Source organism: Patella vulgata, chromosome 6 (genome assembly GCF_932274485.2).
Source record: "Patella vulgata chromosome 6, xgPatVulg1.2, whole genome shotgun sequence".
Classification (NCBI taxonomy): Eukaryota; Metazoa; Mollusca; class Gastropoda; family Patellidae; genus Patella; species Patella vulgata.
Window position 1 is genome coordinate 36,603,670 of NC_065884.2, and position 20,485 is coordinate 36,624,154.

The 20,485-nt window shown below is 37.0% G+C and overlaps 1 protein-coding gene across 6 annotated transcripts in view; it reads right to left on the reverse strand.

Moving 5' to 3' along the window:
• Positions 1–20,485, reverse strand: part of LOC126825386 (serine/threonine-protein kinase BRSK2) — a 695,489-nt gene that overhangs the window by 623,784 nt on the left and 51,220 nt on the right. For all 6 annotated transcript variants that reach the window (XM_056101811.1, XM_050555009.2, XM_050555005.2 and 3 more), the window contains exon 3: positions 4,780–4,865. In XM_056101811.1, the coding sequence (XP_055957786.1) occupies positions 4,780–4,865 (86 nt within the window). The remainder of the gene's footprint in view (positions 1–4,779; positions 4,866–20,485) is intronic.

The window sequence follows — 20,485 nt, forward strand, 5'->3', positions numbered from 1 at the left end:
CCATTGGGGAATTCCGGTTTGAGGCGTTCTGTACGTAAAAATCGTGGACAACATTCAAATGTTCATAAACTTCCTGTTAGTGTTACAAACAATAACATTTCAACTGATAATTCGAACGTTTTACTTCGGTTAAGCAACTCATTGATGGCAACAGCCATACGCGAAATAGGATCTGTCCTGAATCAGAATAACTAATACTGACACATTGGTTTCTTGGACTGTATTTTGGTTATATAGTACTTTCTTTCTATTATTAATTACATGTATTTTATTTTCACTTGTTTAAAGTTTGTCATTTATGTTGTACATCTATTCGGGATATAGGTTATTTGGAATTCAGTTATTTTGTACATTTCTAGATTATCCAAAATGCAGGGATGCATTTTCTTTAAAGTTGGGGAGAGTGTGACCGTGTGTGTTGTCCCTTTAAGATTGTGTTCACGTGCTATGCTTGCATGCTTACATGAGATCTATTTATAGCACAGCTACATGTAGTAGTGGTCTTTCTGGATACAGTGAGCGAGTCAGTGAGAGAGCGGGAACGAGAGCTAACAGTCAACAGCATTGCTGCGCTGTCAAATCTCTGTTTTGTAACCGTATTGAATAAAGACAGTTTTTAAAGACAAATAAACTTTGTCACAAAAAGAAAACCATGTTGTATGTGTTGTCGCCATCTTTCCCTTCCGTAATAAACACCATTTTTCAAATTCACCAAATTGTCATTCATTTCTTCACTGGTTTACCGAATCATCACTTGACCCCTCAAAGAGAGACGGTGGGCAACATTTGGGATGCTTGTCCGGAATTCTCTCATACAAGTGAAGATGGCTGAAGAAATGCTGGTTTATAGTGTAAAGGGCAGATTGTTCCAGTCACCTTTAGATGTCTTAATAGAAGTTATCAACCGTGTGATGTTTGTAGATTTTGAATGGTAAGGCTTTTCATAAATTAGGCAGGAAACAACATGGATGGAAGTCAGAACAGGAAGTGATATTTATTCATCTCTATTACAAAAGAGTTATGTCAGGTTGTATGCATATTATGGAATGCAGTGCACTTTAAGGATGTCTATTAATTCCTGAAAAGTCCTGGTGGATGGCGCTGCCGGTGCAACAAGATCTTTTAGCAAGGAATAAGTCTGACTACCAATGAGAGATATGAAGATAGGAACCCTTTCTGCTCCATTGTCTTCCTCTACATCATTAGCAATGAAATACTGCTCTACTCTTTCAATGTATGCATTAAAATCACCCGAATCCATATTAAACTCTTCTATGTGACCTAATTTACTCATTTTTATCAGTTTTTATCTCCTCGCCAATGTGGTGTTTGTAGATTTTGAATGGTAAGGCTTTTCATAAATTAGGCAGGAAACAACATGGATAGAATATTATGGAATGCAGTGTACTTTTAATGAAAAGAAATGTTAATGTCACTGAGAGATTTATACAGTTTTAAAACTAAATATACTACAAACCGCTGAAAGATAACAGTTGGTGATACATCAGCTCTTAATTGGTTAGGGGCACAGAAACTGATTTCAGAATTCTTGGATGCGGAAGGAGAGGATGGCGACGACCAAACCATCTATAATGAACTAAATGATTTTCTTCCGAGCTTTAATCTCGTTCGGAAGCCCTTAACAGTATCGAATACTGTAGAACAAACACCTGCACCTGTAAGTCAGCCGTCAAACATCTCTAAGAGTAACGAATCCAAACCACAAGTGCTTGTGAGTAATTCGTCTTTAAGTAATTCGTCTTGATCGACTATGTTAACCTCTTCGTTGTTGAGGAAGGACTTCAAAATCAACGGGCTGATAAGCTACGATGGTAAAAACTGTCTATCATTTGTTAGCCTTATCCGGCAGATAGAGACTGGTGTGAAAAGATAGGTTGCCAGGCAACAAAACATACGCCCACAGCAGCTAAATCGTCCAAGCGGTCGTCAAGGGTTGTCGCATATTTATTCCTTTGCAGGTAATTGGGGGCCTTTACAAGACAGTTCCATACAGATCCAGATTATAAATTTTGTCGTTTGAGGGTTTACAAGGTTCTACAAACTGAAACAAGGGTCTCAACTCTGGAAGTAATCTACAGAAATTGTTGAAATTTGACAGGCTTTTTCGTTTTACTAATTTAAATAATGCATATAAATTTCATACAGATCACATGATCACTTTTGTCATTCAAACGTTCACAATCGCCATAACCTTAGAAATTATTGACGGAAATTGCTGAAATTCAATAGACCTGTTTCACAAATTTAAATGATGCATAAAAATTTTATACATATCGGATGATAACTTTCATCAATCAAGGTTTAACAAAGTGAAACAAGGGCAATAACTCTAGAAGTAATTATTGTAAATTGCTGAAATTCAATAGGCTTTTTCATTTCACTAATTTAAATCATGCATATAAATTTCACAAAGATCGGGTCATAACTTTTGGCATTAGGGCATTCACAAGGATCAATAAAGTGAAACAATTGCCATAACTCTAGACGCAATAAACGGAAATTGCTGAAATTCAATAGGCTTCTTCGTTTCACTAATCTTAATAATGCATATAGATTTCACAAAGATTGGGTGATAACTTTTGGTGTTGGAGAGTTCACAAGGTTCAATTAAGTGAAACAAGGGCCATAACTCTAGACGTAATAAACAGAAATTGTTGAAATTCAATAGGTTTCTTTGTCTCACTAATTTAAATAATGCATATAATCATGGGCGCAGATCCCGGTGGGGACACCGGGACGCGTCCCCACCTATATTTTCAGTGGTGGGGACATAATATACTGTGTCCCCACCACTTATTTCCAATGTTTTTGCTTACTGTTTATTTTTTGAAATTGAAATCATTCCAGAGCTTTTATTGACATTTCAGAAAGTGTAGAGTTGGCCCCAGGCACTTGAGGTCAGGGTCCTTGAAGTTGTACAGCTGCACCCGGTGACCGATTTTTGTTTAAAGGGACAATAACACTCTTGCTGGCTTGAAAGCTCCAGAAAATAAATAATATTTCTATCTAAGTACTAGATGTTAAAGTGTCCTATCTGTTGTGTAAATTATCCATTACATCCTATTTTACTTGTCCAGAGGGTTCGAAAATACTTTTAAATCGAAGTTTCATTTGAAAAGGTTTACGTTAGACGTTTCAAACCATTATGTTGAATTTTTCAAATTTTTTAAATAAGGTGTGTTAAGATGAAATTTGTATCATCAATTAATTGAAATATTCTAAAATAGTACAATTTGTTGACCAGAATAAAGATTGGGACATATTATTCAGTTACAACAAGAGTGGTATTGAGCCTTTAACAGGGAATAAGTGATTATTCATATTATAACAGTAAATAATTAAAATATTCCATAGGGATTATAATAATATGTATATCATGAAGGTGTGCATATCTGATACGCTGGGTATTAAAGGGTAAAGGAATAACTGAGATTTTGTTTTTATCTGGTATACTGGATGTAAAATGTTACATTTCTTTCAATTGGGATTGAATATTGATATGTTTAGCTGTGTGTGTGGCTTGTTTTAGTTTACATGTATATAAATTAAAAGATTTGTAGGCCTGTACATTGGTGTACCCAATTGAATACACATTTTTCTCAAAGACTTTAGTAGTCTTCGAACACTACTGGGAATGGAGGCGCGGAGCTGGAACCTCAGTAGTGTAAATATTTCTAGTTCTTGTAGTGTACATGAGAGAATAAATCGTTTAAGGTGGCTTGAAGATTTGTCTTTAGATTAGATTTCGTACCATTTGCTGCCTCAGGGATTAGAATTGTTTGCCAGAAAATGATGCTGAAAATACCCACAGAGTGCGTTTTAGAGCGTCTAGTTTTCAAAAAAAATTTGGTGGATGACCCCCCCTTTTTACCATGGACTGTCCCCACCACTAATTTTTGGCGATCTGCGCCCATGCATATAATTTTCAGAGAGATCGAATGATAACTTTTGAAGTTAGAGCGTTCACAAGGATCAATAAAGTGAAACAAGGGCCATAACTCTAGACGTAATAAACAGAAATTGCTGAAATTTAATAGGCTTCTTCGTTTCAGTAATTTAAATAATGCATATAAATTTCAGAAAGATCGGATGATAACTTTTGACGTTAGAGCGTTCACAAGGATCAATAAAGTGAAACAAGGGGCATAACTCTAGACGTAATAAACAGAAATTATTGAAATTAAATAGGCTTCTTCATCTCACTAATGTAAACAACATATATCAATTTTAAAACAATTGGATGATAACTTTTGGCGTTAGAACGTTCACAAGAAATTGTGGACGATGGACCGCCGGACGGACCGACGGGGGCGACGGCAATATACATCCACATTTCAATGTGGGCGTATAACAAAAAGAGAGAGGGAGAGAAATGGGGTTTAACGTCCACTCGACACAAACTAGGTCATTAACACATGGTTCAATTTTATTTCTATAATTCGCTTAAGCGTAGGGGTCTTTAGCAGTGGGAGGAAACCGGAGGACCCGGAGAAAACCCACGAGGTTTGACAGGCGACCCTACTCCTTGTCATTTACAACCAGGGATTCGAAACCACGCCAGTTGACTCAATGACAGACCATATGATATAGCATGCACATGCTAACCATCCACCCCCCCTGCACCACTAACAAGGGGAAACCATGTCGGAAAATCACAATGAACTTTCTTGGCCAATGCAGGGATCGAACATGCGACCACCAGGCTAGCGAGCCAGCGCCTTCCCCAAAAGGCAAATAAATATTTAAAATAATACTTACAAATACTTTTTATTTTCATAGACATCATATAATCCTAAAACATGTGGATGTTCAATTAATTTCATGATGGCTATTTCCCTTTCAACCTATTAAAAATAAGGTAAAAATCATCAATGTATCAAATATTCCATCATGCACAATATACAGCATTTATATTGATGAGATTTTCAGCATGTTCTAGATCTTTTGGCAGCTCAATTAAATCAACTAGTGCTTCAATTATACCAAGTGTACAAATAGATTCCCTTACAACTTTTTAACAGAATAAAGAAGAAAATGATGTTATTCTTGGAAGTATGACTACATGTATGTTCCCATTCATTTATTTTAGTAACATAAAAAAGGGTTATTCTTGAGAGTATAAAACAGAGATCAAAGGCTCTGTCGCTCTGATTAGTGTTTGAATTTCTTGTTCATATTAGAATACACTTAAACCCTTTTTTCTGTCTCTAAATCTACACGCATGTACTAAACCACTTTCAGAAAAGGTCTACTTACATGTACACAATGCACATCATGTATATATATATATATTTTCCACCCAATAATACATTCTACAATAGATATCGCTTGTGTGATAAATTTCATAATCTACTGCGATATCTCCTAAGGAGATTGGTCAGTTAAAAAGCAACTACTTTTTTTGTATTTTCAAAGAACAGTTCATTTTTTATTAAAAGTTACTTCTTTTTTTTATTAAAGATAGGTTGCCAGGCAACAAAACATACGCCCACAGCAGCTAAATCGTCTGAGCAGTCGACAAAGGTTGTCACATATTTATTCTTTTGTAGGTAATTAGGGGAATTTAATAGACAATTTCATACAGATGACATTATAATTTTCGTTGTTTGAGGTTTCACAAGGTTCTAAAAACTAAAACAAGGGCTGTAACTCTGGAAGTAATCTACAGAAATTGTTGAAATTCGACAGGCTTTTTCGTTTTACTAATTCAAATAATGCATATAAAGTTCATACAGATAGGATGATAACTTTTGTCGTTCAAACGTTCACAAGGTTCAAAAATGTAAAACAAGGGTCATAACTCTTGAAGAAATTGACGGAAATTGCTGACATTCAATAGGCTTCTTCATTTCACTGATTTAAATGATGCATATGAATTTCATACAGATTAAGTGATAACTTTTGTCGTTCAAGCGTTCACAAGATTCAATAAAGCTAAACAAGGGCCATAACTCTAGATGTAATCAACAGAAATTTGCTGAAACTCAATAGGCTTGTTCGTTTTTCAAATTTAAACGATACATATAAAATTCATACAGATCGGATGATAACTGTTGTCATTAGAGTGTTCACAAGATTCAACAAAGTGAAAGAAGGGCCATAGAAATTAATGGAAATTGCTGAAATTCAATAGGTTTTTTCATTTCACTAATTTAAATGATGCATATCAATTTCAAACAGATTGGATGATAACTGTTGGCATTAGAGCGTTGACAAGATTCAACAAAGTGAAACAAGGGCAATAACACTAGATGTAATTAACGGAGAGTGCTGAAATTCACCAGGTTTCTTTGTTTTACTAATTTAAATGATACATGTAAATTTCATACAGATCGGTTGATAACTTTTGTCGTTAGAGCATTCACAAGGTGCAACAAAGTGAAACAAGGGCCATAACTCCAGAAGAAATTAACGGAAATTGCTGAAATTCAATAGGTTTCTTCATTTCACTAATTTAAATGATGCATATCAATTTCAAACAGATTGGATGATAACTGTTGGCATTAGAGCGTTCACAAGATTCAACAAAGTGAAACAAGGGCCATAACACTAGATTGCATATAAATTTCATACAGATCGGTTGATAACTTTTGTCGTTAGAGCGTTCATAAGGTGCAACAAAGTGAAACAAGGGCCATAACTCCAGAAGAAATTAACGGAAATTGCTGAAATTCAATAGGCTTCTTCATTTCACAAATTTAAATGATGCATATCAATTTCAAACAGATCGGATGATAACTGATGTCATTAGAGTGTTCACAAGATTCAACAAAGTGAAACAAGGGTCATAACTCTAATTATAAAAATATATGTTGTAGTATATGGTCTTACACTAAGAAATCCGAAATTTTACCACTATAAGCTGGTCACTCGATGAGATATGGCCATTTGAAATTAGAGTACTGAAGCATATCATAAATTCAGTAATTTTTTTCAGGTTTTCCGATGCTTTAAACTCATTAAAACTTCATCACCGCATAGATTTCAAGTGCCAATTAAAAATATAAACAATCAAATACACAACATGGACTTTAATGTATGTTATAGTAGGGTAATTCATGTTTTATTATCAAACTTTTTCGGAATATTAACCTCTGTCCCACATGGCCAAAATTGGAGGTGAAAATGGGTATATTTTGTACCTTTTCAGTGTGCATTGAATTTCGAGACTGAAAATTTGGAAAAGTATATATCCCATCGACATAAAATCTTTTGTAAATTGATATAAGACAAACTGACATTAACTATGCTAATTTTGAAGTTTGTGTATACAATAGTGACTTTGCCAGAGGCTGTAGAAATCCTGAAAATAAAATTAAATAGTTCATTTGTTCCACATTTTGCCACCTGGTGGCGCGAACAGTATGCATTGTACAATGAGTGTGATGCTAAATTCATAATCTATACCAAAAGTTGTCTTAGATTACAAAGTTAGAGAGTTCTACTCCTATTAAAAATGTTAAAAGCACCCAAAAACCTGAAAAAAATTACTGAATTCATGATCCGTTTCAGTACCCTAATTTCAAATGGCCATATCTCAGCGACTTTGCGGCCTAGAGAGGTATAATTTTGGATTTGTTAGCTTAACACGTTAAATGCGTAGGGCGTTATATAACGTCCTGGACAACTGCCACTCACCGTGTGTAGGGCGTAATATAACGCCTTGGAGGTATTTTCCCCAACCTATTCTTCGAACATACGATCACAGCATGTGTAGGACGTTATATTACACCTGGTCGAGGAAATCTAATTGAAGGGGGACAACTCTATTTACCATTAGTTTTAATATGGTTTCAGACTACTATCATTTGTATTCAGGAATAAAAAGGTCCAAAAATGACACTTTTCGTCAAATTAATTACACAATAGGGGGTAGTTAACTTTTTAAAAACTACACATTTAGCGGGTTAAGTCCATGTACTATAATATTTATTTTTTATAATTTTTTTGGAGGGGGTCATATAAGGAATAAGTATACAAAGTTCCAAGATAATCCATTCAGAATTGTGGCCTTGGGGCGCTAAAGGCAAAAATTGGGCATGACTTGACCCCTAGAGGTCGGGGCATTCACCAAAATCAATAGTTGATGCCCTTAGGCTATAAGGAATACATATGCCAAGTAACAAGTGCATTCAGAATTGTGGCCTGTAAACGATAAACACAAAAATTGGAAGTAGCTCTGCCCCTGGGGGTCGGGAAATGCAGTTGTCGTATTAGGCTATAAGGAATACATATCCCAAGTTCAAAGACAACCCATTAAGAATCGTGGCCAGTAGGCAACACACAGAGACACAAAGACAAAATGGGTGTAGCTCTGCCCCTGGGGGTTGGGCAATCACCCAAAAACAATAGGGGTCATCCTTCAAGAGGATCTGTTAAGAATTAAGGCACAAACATTGGGTGTGGCTCTGTCCCAGGGGGGGGGGGGGCGGGCATGCATCAAAAATAACAATAGAAGTCAGCCTCAGGGTATAAGGAATAAGTATAAAGATAGGTTGCCAGGCAACGAAACATACGCCCACAGCAGCTAAATCATCTGGGGAGTCAACAAGAGTTGTCGCATATTTTTACTTTTTTTGGTAATTAAACATTTATAATACATTAAAATCTGATTAAGAGTAACAACTCATAAAGTAATTATCAGAAAATCATTAGAATTTGTTTGGTTTTTTATAAAGTTCTGCCCCATGCTAACGTTTAGTATATGAAACATTTAACATCATGCATTTAGCTGTTCAAGTCATAAAGATTCACTGATAATCAATATACTTCTTCTAAGTATCAATCTGAAGTCAATCGAATGATAACTTTAGCCTCTAGAGCATCACAAGATTTTTCAAAATGATCAAGGGCCATAACTCTGACAGTAATTATCCGAAATTGTTGAAAATCAATTATCCGAAATCGTTGAAAATCAATAGGCTTCTTCGTCTCATGACCTCAAATATTGTGTATAAATCTAAAGTCAATATTAACTTTAGGCTCTAGAGCGTCAACAAGATTTTTTAAAGTGATCAAGGACCATAACTCTGGCAGTAATTATCGGAAATCACTGAAAATCAATAGGATTCTTTGTCTCATGTGTAAAAATTTAAAATCATTCGGACATTGACCTCTAGAGCGTCCACAAGATTTTTGAAAGTGATCAAGGGTCATAACTCTGGCAAAAATTATTGGAAATCGCTGAAAATCAATAGGATTTTTCGTCTCATGACCTCAAACACAGTGTTTCAATTTAAAGTCAATCGGATATTAACTTTAGCCCCTAGAGCGTCGGAGCCACGGTGGCTAGGTGGTTAAGACGCTGGCTCGCTAGCCTGGAGGTCGGGTGTTCGATCCCTGCATTGGCCGAGAAAGTTCATCCTGATTTTCCGACGTGGTTTCCCCTTGTCAGTGGTGCAGAATGGAGGGCCTGACAAGGACAGCTGTCTAGTCCCTTGGATGATACGAAAAAACCGAGGTCCCATGTATACATTAGAATGCACGTAAAAGATCCCTTGGCAGTTGGAATTCGATATAAGAGTAGGCGAAAGTGCCGCTGCCCCGGGCAAAATTCCCCTCATAGCACACTGTATGGCGTATGCCCGTCTTCATTAGCCCAGTATAGGAGCAGAACAGTAGGACATTAAACCCCATTTCATTTCATTTCATTTCTCTATAGCGTCCACAAGATTTTTCAAAGTGATCAAGGGTCATAACCTTGGCAGTAATTATCGGAAATCTTTGAAAATCAATAGGATTCTTCGTTTCATGACCTCAAACACTGTGTATAAATTTAAAGTCAATCAGATATTAACTTAGCCTCTAGAGCATCCACAAGATTTTTTGAAGTGATCAAAATGAATAGACTTCTTCGTCTCATGACCTTAAACACTGTGTATCAATTTAAAGTCAATCGGATATTAACTTTAGCCTCTAGAGCATCCACAAGATTTTTCAAAGTGATCAAGGGCCATAACCTTGGCAGTAATTATCGGAAATCTTTGAAAATCAATAGGATTCTTTGTTTCATGACTTCAAACACTGTGTATAAATTTAAAGTCAATCAAATATTAACTTTAGCCTCTAGAGCATCCACAAGATTTTTTGAAGTGATCAAAATGAATAGACTTCTTCGTCTCATGACCTTAAACACTGTGTATCAATTTAAGAGAGAGAGAGAGAGAAATGGGGTTTAACGTCCACTCGACACAACTAGGTCATTTCGGGACTAACATATGGTTTTAATTTTATTTCAATAATTCGCTTGCGCATAGGGGTCTTTAGCAGTGGGAGGAAACCGGAGGACCCGGAGAAAACCCATGAGGTTGGACAGGCGACCCTACTCCTTGTCACGTACAACCGGGGATTCGAAACCACGCCAGTCGACTCAATGACAGACTTTATGATACAGCGCGCGCACGCTAACCATTCAGCCATCCAACCCCCCGTAACAATTTAAAGTCAATCAGATATTAACTTTAGCCTATAGTGCTTGTGGACGCCGGACCTACGGGTACAAAGAATAAGTATGCGGAGTTTCAAGATGATACATTAAGAAATGCGGTCTGTAAACGACAAACAAACAAATACAAGAAATGGGTGTGGCTCTGCCCCTGGGGGTCGGGCATGCACCAAAAATAATTGGGATCATCCTTAGGGTATAAGGAATTCATATGAAAATTTTTTCAAGACAACGGATTAAGAATTGAGGCCTGTAGGCAACATACAGACATACAAAAAGAAAATGAGCGTGGCTCTGCCCCTGGTGGTTTGGTATGCACCCCAAACGATAGTGATGCTCCTTAAGGTACAAAGAATAAGTATGCAAAGTTTCAAGATGATACGTTAAGAAATGTGGCCTGTAAACGACAAACAAAGTAATACAAGAAATGGGCGTGGCTCTGCCCCTGGGGGTCGGGCATGCACCAAAAACAATAGGGATCATCCTTAGGGTATAAGGAATAAGTATGTACAGTTTCAAAATGATCACTTAAGAATTGTGGCCTGTAGGTGACAGACAGACACACACACAGACAGGGGCGACGGCAAAATCAAACATGGTTAGACTTTTAATGTTGATGAATGAGGTTTTTATGGTAAGCCTCATCATATAATGTTAAAATAAACCCCAAATATTGTCTGTAGGAAGAAATTTCTTCTGACCCCGAACCACTCTAACATAGTGATGATTATCTATCATCAATAGATCTAAAAGATCATCATAAATATTTACGTTTTATTTGGAAAGACCAAATGTTTCAGTTTACATGCCTTTCTTTCGGAGTTTCCTCAGCTCCAAGAGTTTTTACTAAAGTTCTCAAACCAATATTCGCAAGCCTTTGCAAGCAGGGTATACATTGTTCATATTTTATAAACGATTCCCTTTTTTCTGCTAACACTGCAAAAGAATGCAGATGTAACACACGGATAGCTCTGAGACTTTTTCAAGAGCTAGGGTTTTGTATAAATGAACAAAAATCTTGTTTGGAATCTTCTAAAGAAATTTGTTTTAGGATTTACTATTAACCCTTACCCTACTCAACAAAAGTTTATTAACATAGAACAAGTGGGTAAGGCGCTGGCTCGCTAGCCTGGAGGTCGGGTGTTCGATCCCTGCATTGGCCGAGAAAGTTCATCCAGATTTTCCGGCGTGGTTTCCCCTTGTCGTCGATGCAGGACGGAGGGCCTGACAAGGACAGCTGTCTAGTCCTTCGAATGAGACGAAAAACCGAGGTCCCGTGTATACATTAGAATGCACGTAAAAGATCCCTTGGCAGTTGGAATTCGATATAAGAGTAGGCGATAGTGCCGCTGCCCGGGCAAAATTTCCCTCATAGCACACTGTATGGCGTATGCCCGTCTTCATTAGCCCAGGTTAGGAGCAGAACAGTAGGACGTTAAACCCCATTTCATTTCATTTCATATCGTGTTCCTTTTCTCGAACAGCAGTACTGTTAGCACCTTTACATATTCATTACCTAGATAAAGAGAAAACCAGAGCTTTAACAGAATGTAATTATTCATATGAAGGGAGTATTTCCCTCAATGACAATATGACTTTTGAGTTAAACTGGTGGTTATATATAACATTGACATTTATAATGGTAACCATATTAGTCCACCCCCACACTCTTTTGTCCTTACATCGGATGCTTCTCTTTATGGATGGGGTGCTCACTCTAATGATACTCACACCAATGGGCTTTGGAATAGTTCAGAATCTCAATATCATATAAATCATCTTGAACTTCTGGCAGTTTTCTATGGGTTGAGATCATACATGTAGTGTAGCAAATTATCAAATATGCACATACTTGTTAAGTGTGATAACACTATAGTTTTATCATATATCAATAATAATATTGAGGGAACTATAGATGAACTATTATTTGAAATAAGCAAACAAATTTGGTACTGATGCTTCTAGAAATTTTTTGTTCAACTGCAAAGTATATATCGGGTCGTTCTAATACCATAGCCGATGCATTATCTAGACAATTTTCTGATTCCACAGGGTGTAAGTTAAATGAGCATGTTTTTGCGAAGATTTGTAACCTTTTTTTTGTACCGGACATAGATCTATTTGCATCATGGCTTAATTTCCCAGTTGTAATGTATGTGTCTTGGCAGCCTGATCCATTTTGTTTCTCTCATGATGCATTTAAGATTTTTTGGTCTAATTTTCATCCTTACATTTTTCCTCCTTTCAGCGTAGTTGGAAAGTGCCTCAACAAAATGTTCAGAGACCAAGTAAACCAAGCTATAATATACTATTCAAAAAAAGTAGGGGATATTTGATTTTTAAGTGTTATTAAAGTCACCTAATGAAACTGACGAAGAAACAAATGACAAAATGAAATGAAGTTCACATTCATCGATTTATTCCAAATGATCGTTAGACTAAGTAAGGCACAGACTGACCATTATAAGGGTAAAATGATACCCGGGGTCAAACAGCAAAGTTACCACAGCATCACAACCAAGTCAGTAACGGGTAAATCCTCCTCTGTTTGCCAAACAAGCATTGATCCGACGTGGCATACTCCTAATGAGACGTCTAAGGTCATTTTGGTCCAGATTGTCCCATTCCTGTTGCAACGCAGCAGCAAGTTCTTGGACATTGGCAGGACGTTGTTGACGTTGACGTAACCTCTGTCCAAGCATGTCCCAGACATGCTCGATGGGGGAGAGGTCGGGACTCAGTGCTGGCCAAGGTAATGTGGTGATGTTCTGTTGTTGGAGGTAACCTGTAACGATCCTGGCCCTGTGACATCTTGCGTTGTCATCCTGGAAGATGAAACGGCGGCCATGACGTCGTGCGAACGGCACAACATGGACTGCCAAGATGTTGTCCCGGTAGTACTGGCCTGTAACACGCCCTGCAACAACATGTAAAGCCGTTCTTCCAGCAACAGTGATGCCTCCCCACACCATAACAGAACCACCCCCAAATCGATCATGTCTGATGACGTTAACGTCTTGGAAGCGCTCGTTTCGACGACGCCACACCCTCCTACGTCTGTCCAAAAAATCAACAGTGAACCTTGACTCATCTGAAAACATCACATTGCTCCAGCGTCGATTATCCCAGTGTTGACGATCCCTACACCAACAACGTCTTGCCTGAATGTGATGATCTCTCAAACAAGGGATCACGCGAGGACGTCGGGCGCGAAGGTGACCCCTATGCAGTCGATTCCGAATCGTCTGGCCACTCACTCTCACACCAGTGTCTGTTTGAAGACGAGCGCTGATCTGATTTGCTGTGATGACACGATTTCTCAAGGCCAAGGTACGGATAAATCGATCCTGGGCTTGAGTTGTCGCCCTTGGTCGACCTGAGCGTGGTCTGTCCTGTACAGATTGTGTATCACGGTATCTGGACCATAGCCTGCTTATGACAGACTGAGAAACATTCATCGTCCGCGACACAACCGCCTGTGTTGTGCCGATCTGTAGCATGCCAAGGGCACGTAACCTTTCATTTTGGGTAAGCCGACGCATATCAAAATTTGTTTTCTGGTCACTAAAACAATTAAACTGATGTTTCCACCCTGGAATTCAATGCCACAATGACTGTAACATTCAAAGTCAGAGTCGTGCAAATCTTGGGTTGGACCCCCATGATGATCCCAAGCATCACCTGCATTCCATGCGGTAGCTATTGGTGCGTTTGGGCGTCACATGTAACTGGAAATGTTTCTTCTGTTAGGTTCTATAGTGACTTTTTTCGTAGTCATTTGCATATTTTAGTATTATGCCCCCAAAATCAAATATCCCCTACTTTTTTTGAATAGTATAATAATAGTGCCAGGATGGCCAAAACATATGGTATTCCCGACTTTTAGCAATGCTAATTTCAAACCCCATTCGCCTGCCCTTACGGAAGGACTTCTTGCGTTTAGTTTACAATGGAATGTGCCACCCTATGGGAGGCAAAACTTTATACCTGACCACTTGCCTCATATCAAGCAATCCCTCACTAACAAAGGATTATCACAACACGCTACCGACACTATTGTCAGGTCCTGGAGATCAGGAACTAACAAACAGTATGATCTGGCCTGGACACGATGGAATTTTTGGGCAGATCGGAAACAAATGGATCCCTCTGTAGAAAATATTACAAATTATTTCAGCGATTTGTCGTCTAGGGCTTCCTATGACGTTGAAAACACCCACAGATCAGCAATCATTCAGCAGTTTAGAAACCATGCAATTATTAATCGTTTTATGAAAGGTGTTTTTAATCTTGATCCTCCAAAACCTTATTACGTTGCCACCTGGGATGTTTCCATTCTATAAAATTTTCTGCGAGGTTTGTTCCCTTTAGTAGGTATAGCTTTGAAGCTTCTCACTTATAAAACAGTTAGCTTATTGGCTCTAGCTACAGACCAAAGGTGCCAGACATTAGCAGCTTTTAGTATTAATCGTTTTCTAGATTCAGGCAATACTATTACATTAGGAGTTGACAGAGTTCTGAAAACTTGTCAATTTTCTCCTCTATACCAGGTCAAATTGAATTATTTTACTGATAAAACTTTATGTCCATGCTGTAGACTGCAGCATTACAGTATTTTAAATTAACTTCAGATGTTAGAAATCTTCTAAACTTTTTGTATCTCATCTTGCACACAGAGCAGTAATGCCATCTACCATTAGCTGTTGGCTTAAGGAAACCCTTGCACTGACGGGAATTGATACTTCTGTATATAAGGCTCACTCATTTTACTCTGCTTCCACATCTGCAGCTTTTAATTCTGGTTGCTCTTTTTCAGACAGACTTAAAACAGCATCATGGAGCAATGATAAAGTTTATTTACAAGTTCTACCATAATCCACAGTATTATACAGTGGACTCTGTCGCATCCGACTTCAGAATACTACAGCATTCTGTGAAATCTGTCATCATTTTCATGTCCCGATTTATTTCTTTATCACTTCAACCCAAAAAGTTTTGAGTAATCCCGTATTCTGAATATTACGAATTTCAAAATCAATCAGCACACCTCGCCCATTTCTACGGTTCGTATTTTAGAGCATTACCCAACCAATCATTGTGTGATAAAAATGTGAGTGCTATGGCAAAGTAAATATTAAATTGTTTTGCCACCAAATACAACATCGATATACAACCGAAGAAGATTATACTTCTGGTATCGAAGGTACAATAATACTGCTGTGTAATCCAGCATATTTTCTTTCGTCGGTGATGAAACATTTATAATACACTAAAATCTTATAAAGAGTAATAGATTAGTCAAATTTTTGTTAAATAGGAATGTTAGAAGCATTTCTTAGTAAAAGTGGAAAACATCACTTTTCTTAATTATTTTGGTGTGCTGAATATGAATTTGAGTTTTAGCATAAATACAAAATGGCCGCCAAATGCTGCTAAATTGTGAACAATCTCACAAACTATTTAGGCCTTACGAAAAAATTGCAGACATATATATAGGAAGTCGACCCAAACGAATCCAAAAATAATGTCATTTTGCGCCTGTGATGTTACTATGATGTCATATCCAAAATGGCGCCATGAAGATCGAATTTCTATTAAAGGACAATATTGGTGCCAGTCATTATCACATATGTGATAGAACTGGTAAAACACCTTCCAAATATTATTTTATCACAGAGATCATTGCTACGATAGATGAGTAATCAATCTTTAAACAATCGGAAGTGACGAACGCAAAAGGAAAACACGAGTTATCCCTCTATGTAACTGACTGAAATGACGGGTGGTAACAGATACATAGGCGAATTTCTGCTCACTAATAATTCCTTCGAAGACCAAAAGTTGTTGTGTGAAACTGTGAAAGGATATCTGACAATTCTTAAAAAGATAGGTTGCCAGGCAACAAAACATACGCCCACAGCAGCTAAATCGTCCGAGCAGTCGACAAGGGTTGCCACATATTTATTCTTTTGTAGGTAATTAGGGGAATTTAATAGACAATTTCATTCAGAAGACATTATAATTTTCGTCGTTTGATATTTATTCTTTTGTAGCTAATTTGGGGAATTTAATAGACAATTTCATACAGATGAAATTATAATTTTCGTCGTTTGAGGGTTCACAAGGTTCTAAAAACTAAAACAAGGGCCATAACTCTGGAAGTAATCTACTGAAATTGTTGAAATTCCACAGGCTTTTTAGTTTTACTAATTCAAATAATGCATTTAAATTTCATACAGTCTGTAGAGAGTTCACAAGAAATTGTGGACGACGGACCGACGGACGTACGGACCGACAGACGGACGGACGGGGGCGACGGCAATATACGACCACATTTCCATGTGGGCGTATAAAAAATGGCTGTCACTAGATAAGAGAACATGAAAGAAAAATTGAAAAAGTCTGTGCTTTACTATGTTTTTATACGCATAGAATGCATAAACACACGTGAATGTACGGACTGTTTCTATTCTTCTCGTGTTCTCTTATCTAATGACATTCAATTACTTTTTTGAATTGTCAGATATCTTCTTACAGTCTCATATAACAACCTTTGGGCAATCGTCACTTCAGTCCGTTATATAGAGGGATATCTCGTGTTTTCCTTTTGCGTTCGTCACTTCCGATTGTTTAAAGATTGATTAAGCATCTATCGTAACAATGATCTCTGTGATAAAATAATATTTGGAACGTGTTTAACCAGTTCTATCACATATGTGATAATGACTGGCACCAATATTGTCCTTTAAGAATCGAGATTTGCATAGTATGAGAGTCATATTCAAAACCAAATAATCTTTAAAATATACGATAATCACTTTATTGACATCATCTCTGGGATAAAGATACCCACACATACATAAAACTATAGTTGTTATATGAGACTGTAAGAAGATATCTGATAATTCAAAAAAGTAATTGAATATCATTAGATATGTTTTAAAGTAATACAGTTATATCATAGTTTAAGATTTGCAGGAGTCGTTAAGAACCTTTGGACCTTTTAGAAAATCTTACTTTTATTTTTTCAAAAGAGACATTGTGGTTCAATGAGTAAGGTGCTGCCTCGCTAACCAGGAGGTTCGCTACCGGTATTGCCCGAGACAGTTCCTCGTGGTTTCCTCATGTCCCTGGTGCAGATTGGAGGGCCTGGCAAGGTACAATGTTCTGTCGTTCAGACTGGAAAATAATTGCGGTCCCGTGTACACACTGTCGTGTGACAAAAGGAACCCTTGGCAGTTTTAATTCAAAATACGAGTAGACCGTAGCACCACTGTCCAAGGTAGAAATTCCCTATTAGTACACTGCATGATAGGGCATCCAGAGGTTCAGCGTACACAGTGGCATTCGCGTTAAAGAATCATTGACTGAATTCGAAATCAATGCAGACCAGAGTGCCACTGTCTGGGTATAGCTCACGGCATAGATATATGTCTGTCTGCATAAGACTAGTTAGTCTACATAGCACAATTAGCATGCACTTCGCTCACTAACCGGGAAGCAGGGGTTCGCTTCAGATGTTAGCCCTTTATTTATTTTTACTTTTTTCAATTTCATAAAGTCAAGGACATCAATCTAGTATAAGATAGGTTGCCAGGCAACAAACATATGCCCACAGCAGCTATATCGTCTGGGCAGTCAACAAGAGTTGTCGCATATTTTTACTTTTTTCGGTAATAAAACATTTATAATATATTAAAATCTGATCAAGAGTAACAACTCATTAAGTAATTATCAGAAAACCATTAGAATTTGTTTGGTTTTTATAAATTTCTGCCCCATGCTAACGTTTAGTATATGAAACTTTTAACATCATGGATTTAGCTGTTCAAGTCATAAAGATTCATTGAAAATCAATATACTTATTCGTCTCAAGACCTTAAACTATGTGTATCAATCTGAAGTCAATCGGATGATAACTCTAGCCTCTAGAGCGTCCACAAGGATTCTTCGTCTCATGACCTTAAACACTGTGTATAAATTTAAAGTCAATCGTATATTAACTTTGACATCTAGAGCGCCCACAAGATTTTTCAAAGTGATCAAGGGGCATAACTCTGGCAGTAATTATCGGAAATCGCTGAAAATCAATAGGATTCTTCGTCTCATGACCTTAAACACTGTGTATAAATTTAAAGGGGAAGACCAAAAATTTTCAACAAGGTTTCCATAAATCTTAAATATATATTGATAAATAATCCCCTCTGTAACACAAGCAAAAAAGTTTTTGTAAGTAAGAAATTAATTTTTATTCAAACCGGAAGTGACATAGTTGGTTCAACACCCTCACTGGGCTCTATAGTAAGCATACAGATTTAGCATAACTTTACTGCTGTATTGTGTTCACGCGTCGTCCTTTGGCCAAAAATGTGATCAAATGGGCTGTTTATTAGGATATTATAAACACGAATTTATGGGGTTTTTAACGTTTAGTACACAAAGCCGTCATGTAAATTCACTCAAACTGAACAGTACGCTGTGCCTCAATTCACGCCACATGGCTAATTGTTTACATCACGTGGTTTGATTGACAGCTTGCAAGTGACATGTATTTCGTCTGCTTCTATGTTTTTGTGCGAACTGACAGCGTTTTTCAACATAGACTGATCAAAATTATGGGCATGTGAGACATATAATATATAGTGCATTTTGGCACATAATGTCGACGTGAACGACTTTTCCTTTTTTCTTCCATTTCCTCTTGAGAATGGCTGGGCTCGAATGTTTATATGACATTACTGTAGACCTATAGAAAACTAAGAGTGAGCGTGACTGGCTGCTCCTCAAGAGCTCTGTACTTTTTTGTATATTTTATGAGTAATTAGCTTTAAATGAAGTTGTATCTTTGCATAAAGAAAGATCTATATACAGAGATTATACAGAGATAAGTATTATTGAGAAAAGTGATTTTGATTTTATAAACTTTTAAATGACATTTCTGCTGGGAAATAATAGTAATCAATGAAGCATGACAGTTCTAGTTTCTATAATTATCAGTGTAATAGTAGTTTTGTACACTTGTATAATGAGTTCACTTGAACAGAGTTCATTAAATGTGATCAAGTATAGTAGATGTCAACTTCTACAAATTAAAGATACAGTCTCTCTTAATGACAGTAATAAGATTTATCATGACATTAAATTATCAGTTCAAACTATCTTGCAACACAAACCAACCAGAAGAAAACCAAAGACTAAGCGTAATAATTATAATCCGACATCATCAAAACCTCGAAAATCAAATCCATCGAATCTTGTTAAAATAAAGACCCTTGATGGTGACAGTGTGACCGATGAAGATATAAAATCATGTTTCTGTTTATTAAATTGTAGATCTGTAAGAAACAAAACACTTGAGATTCATACTTTTATATGTGACAATAATTTAGATGTTTTGGCTCTAACCGAGACTTGGCTGTCTGATAACTCTGATTCAGCAACATTATGTGAACTTGTACCACCAGGTTATTCATTCAATCATGTAACGAGAGGAAAGAGGGGCGGGGGAGTCGCTATCATTTATAAATCAAGCATTGTTGTTTCTAAACGACTCTGTGAAAAGTTTAACAGTTTTGAATATTTAGATGTCAACTTATTCTACTCAAGTAAAACAATTCGCTGTTTGATTATTTATCGGTCACCCTCTAAATCTGATCAACAGTTTTTCGAGGAATTTGCAACCTTTCTTCATCAAGTTACCTTAACAAATAACAACCTTTTGATATTGGGAGATTTTAATTTTCATATAGATCAAAAGTCTAATTTATCTGCTTCTCGATTTAGAGACCTACTAGATAGACATTCGCTTGCTTAAACAACACATCAACACACCTACCCACAATCGAGGTCATATACTGGATTTGGTGATCACACGAGAGGATGCCACGATCTTATTGGATAATTTTAAAATTGAAGATGAAATCATTTCAGATCATTTTCCTATTAAATTTCAATTATCTATCCCGAAACCAGAATGTGCAACAGAATCTATAACTTTTAGAAAATTGAAAAGTCTACACG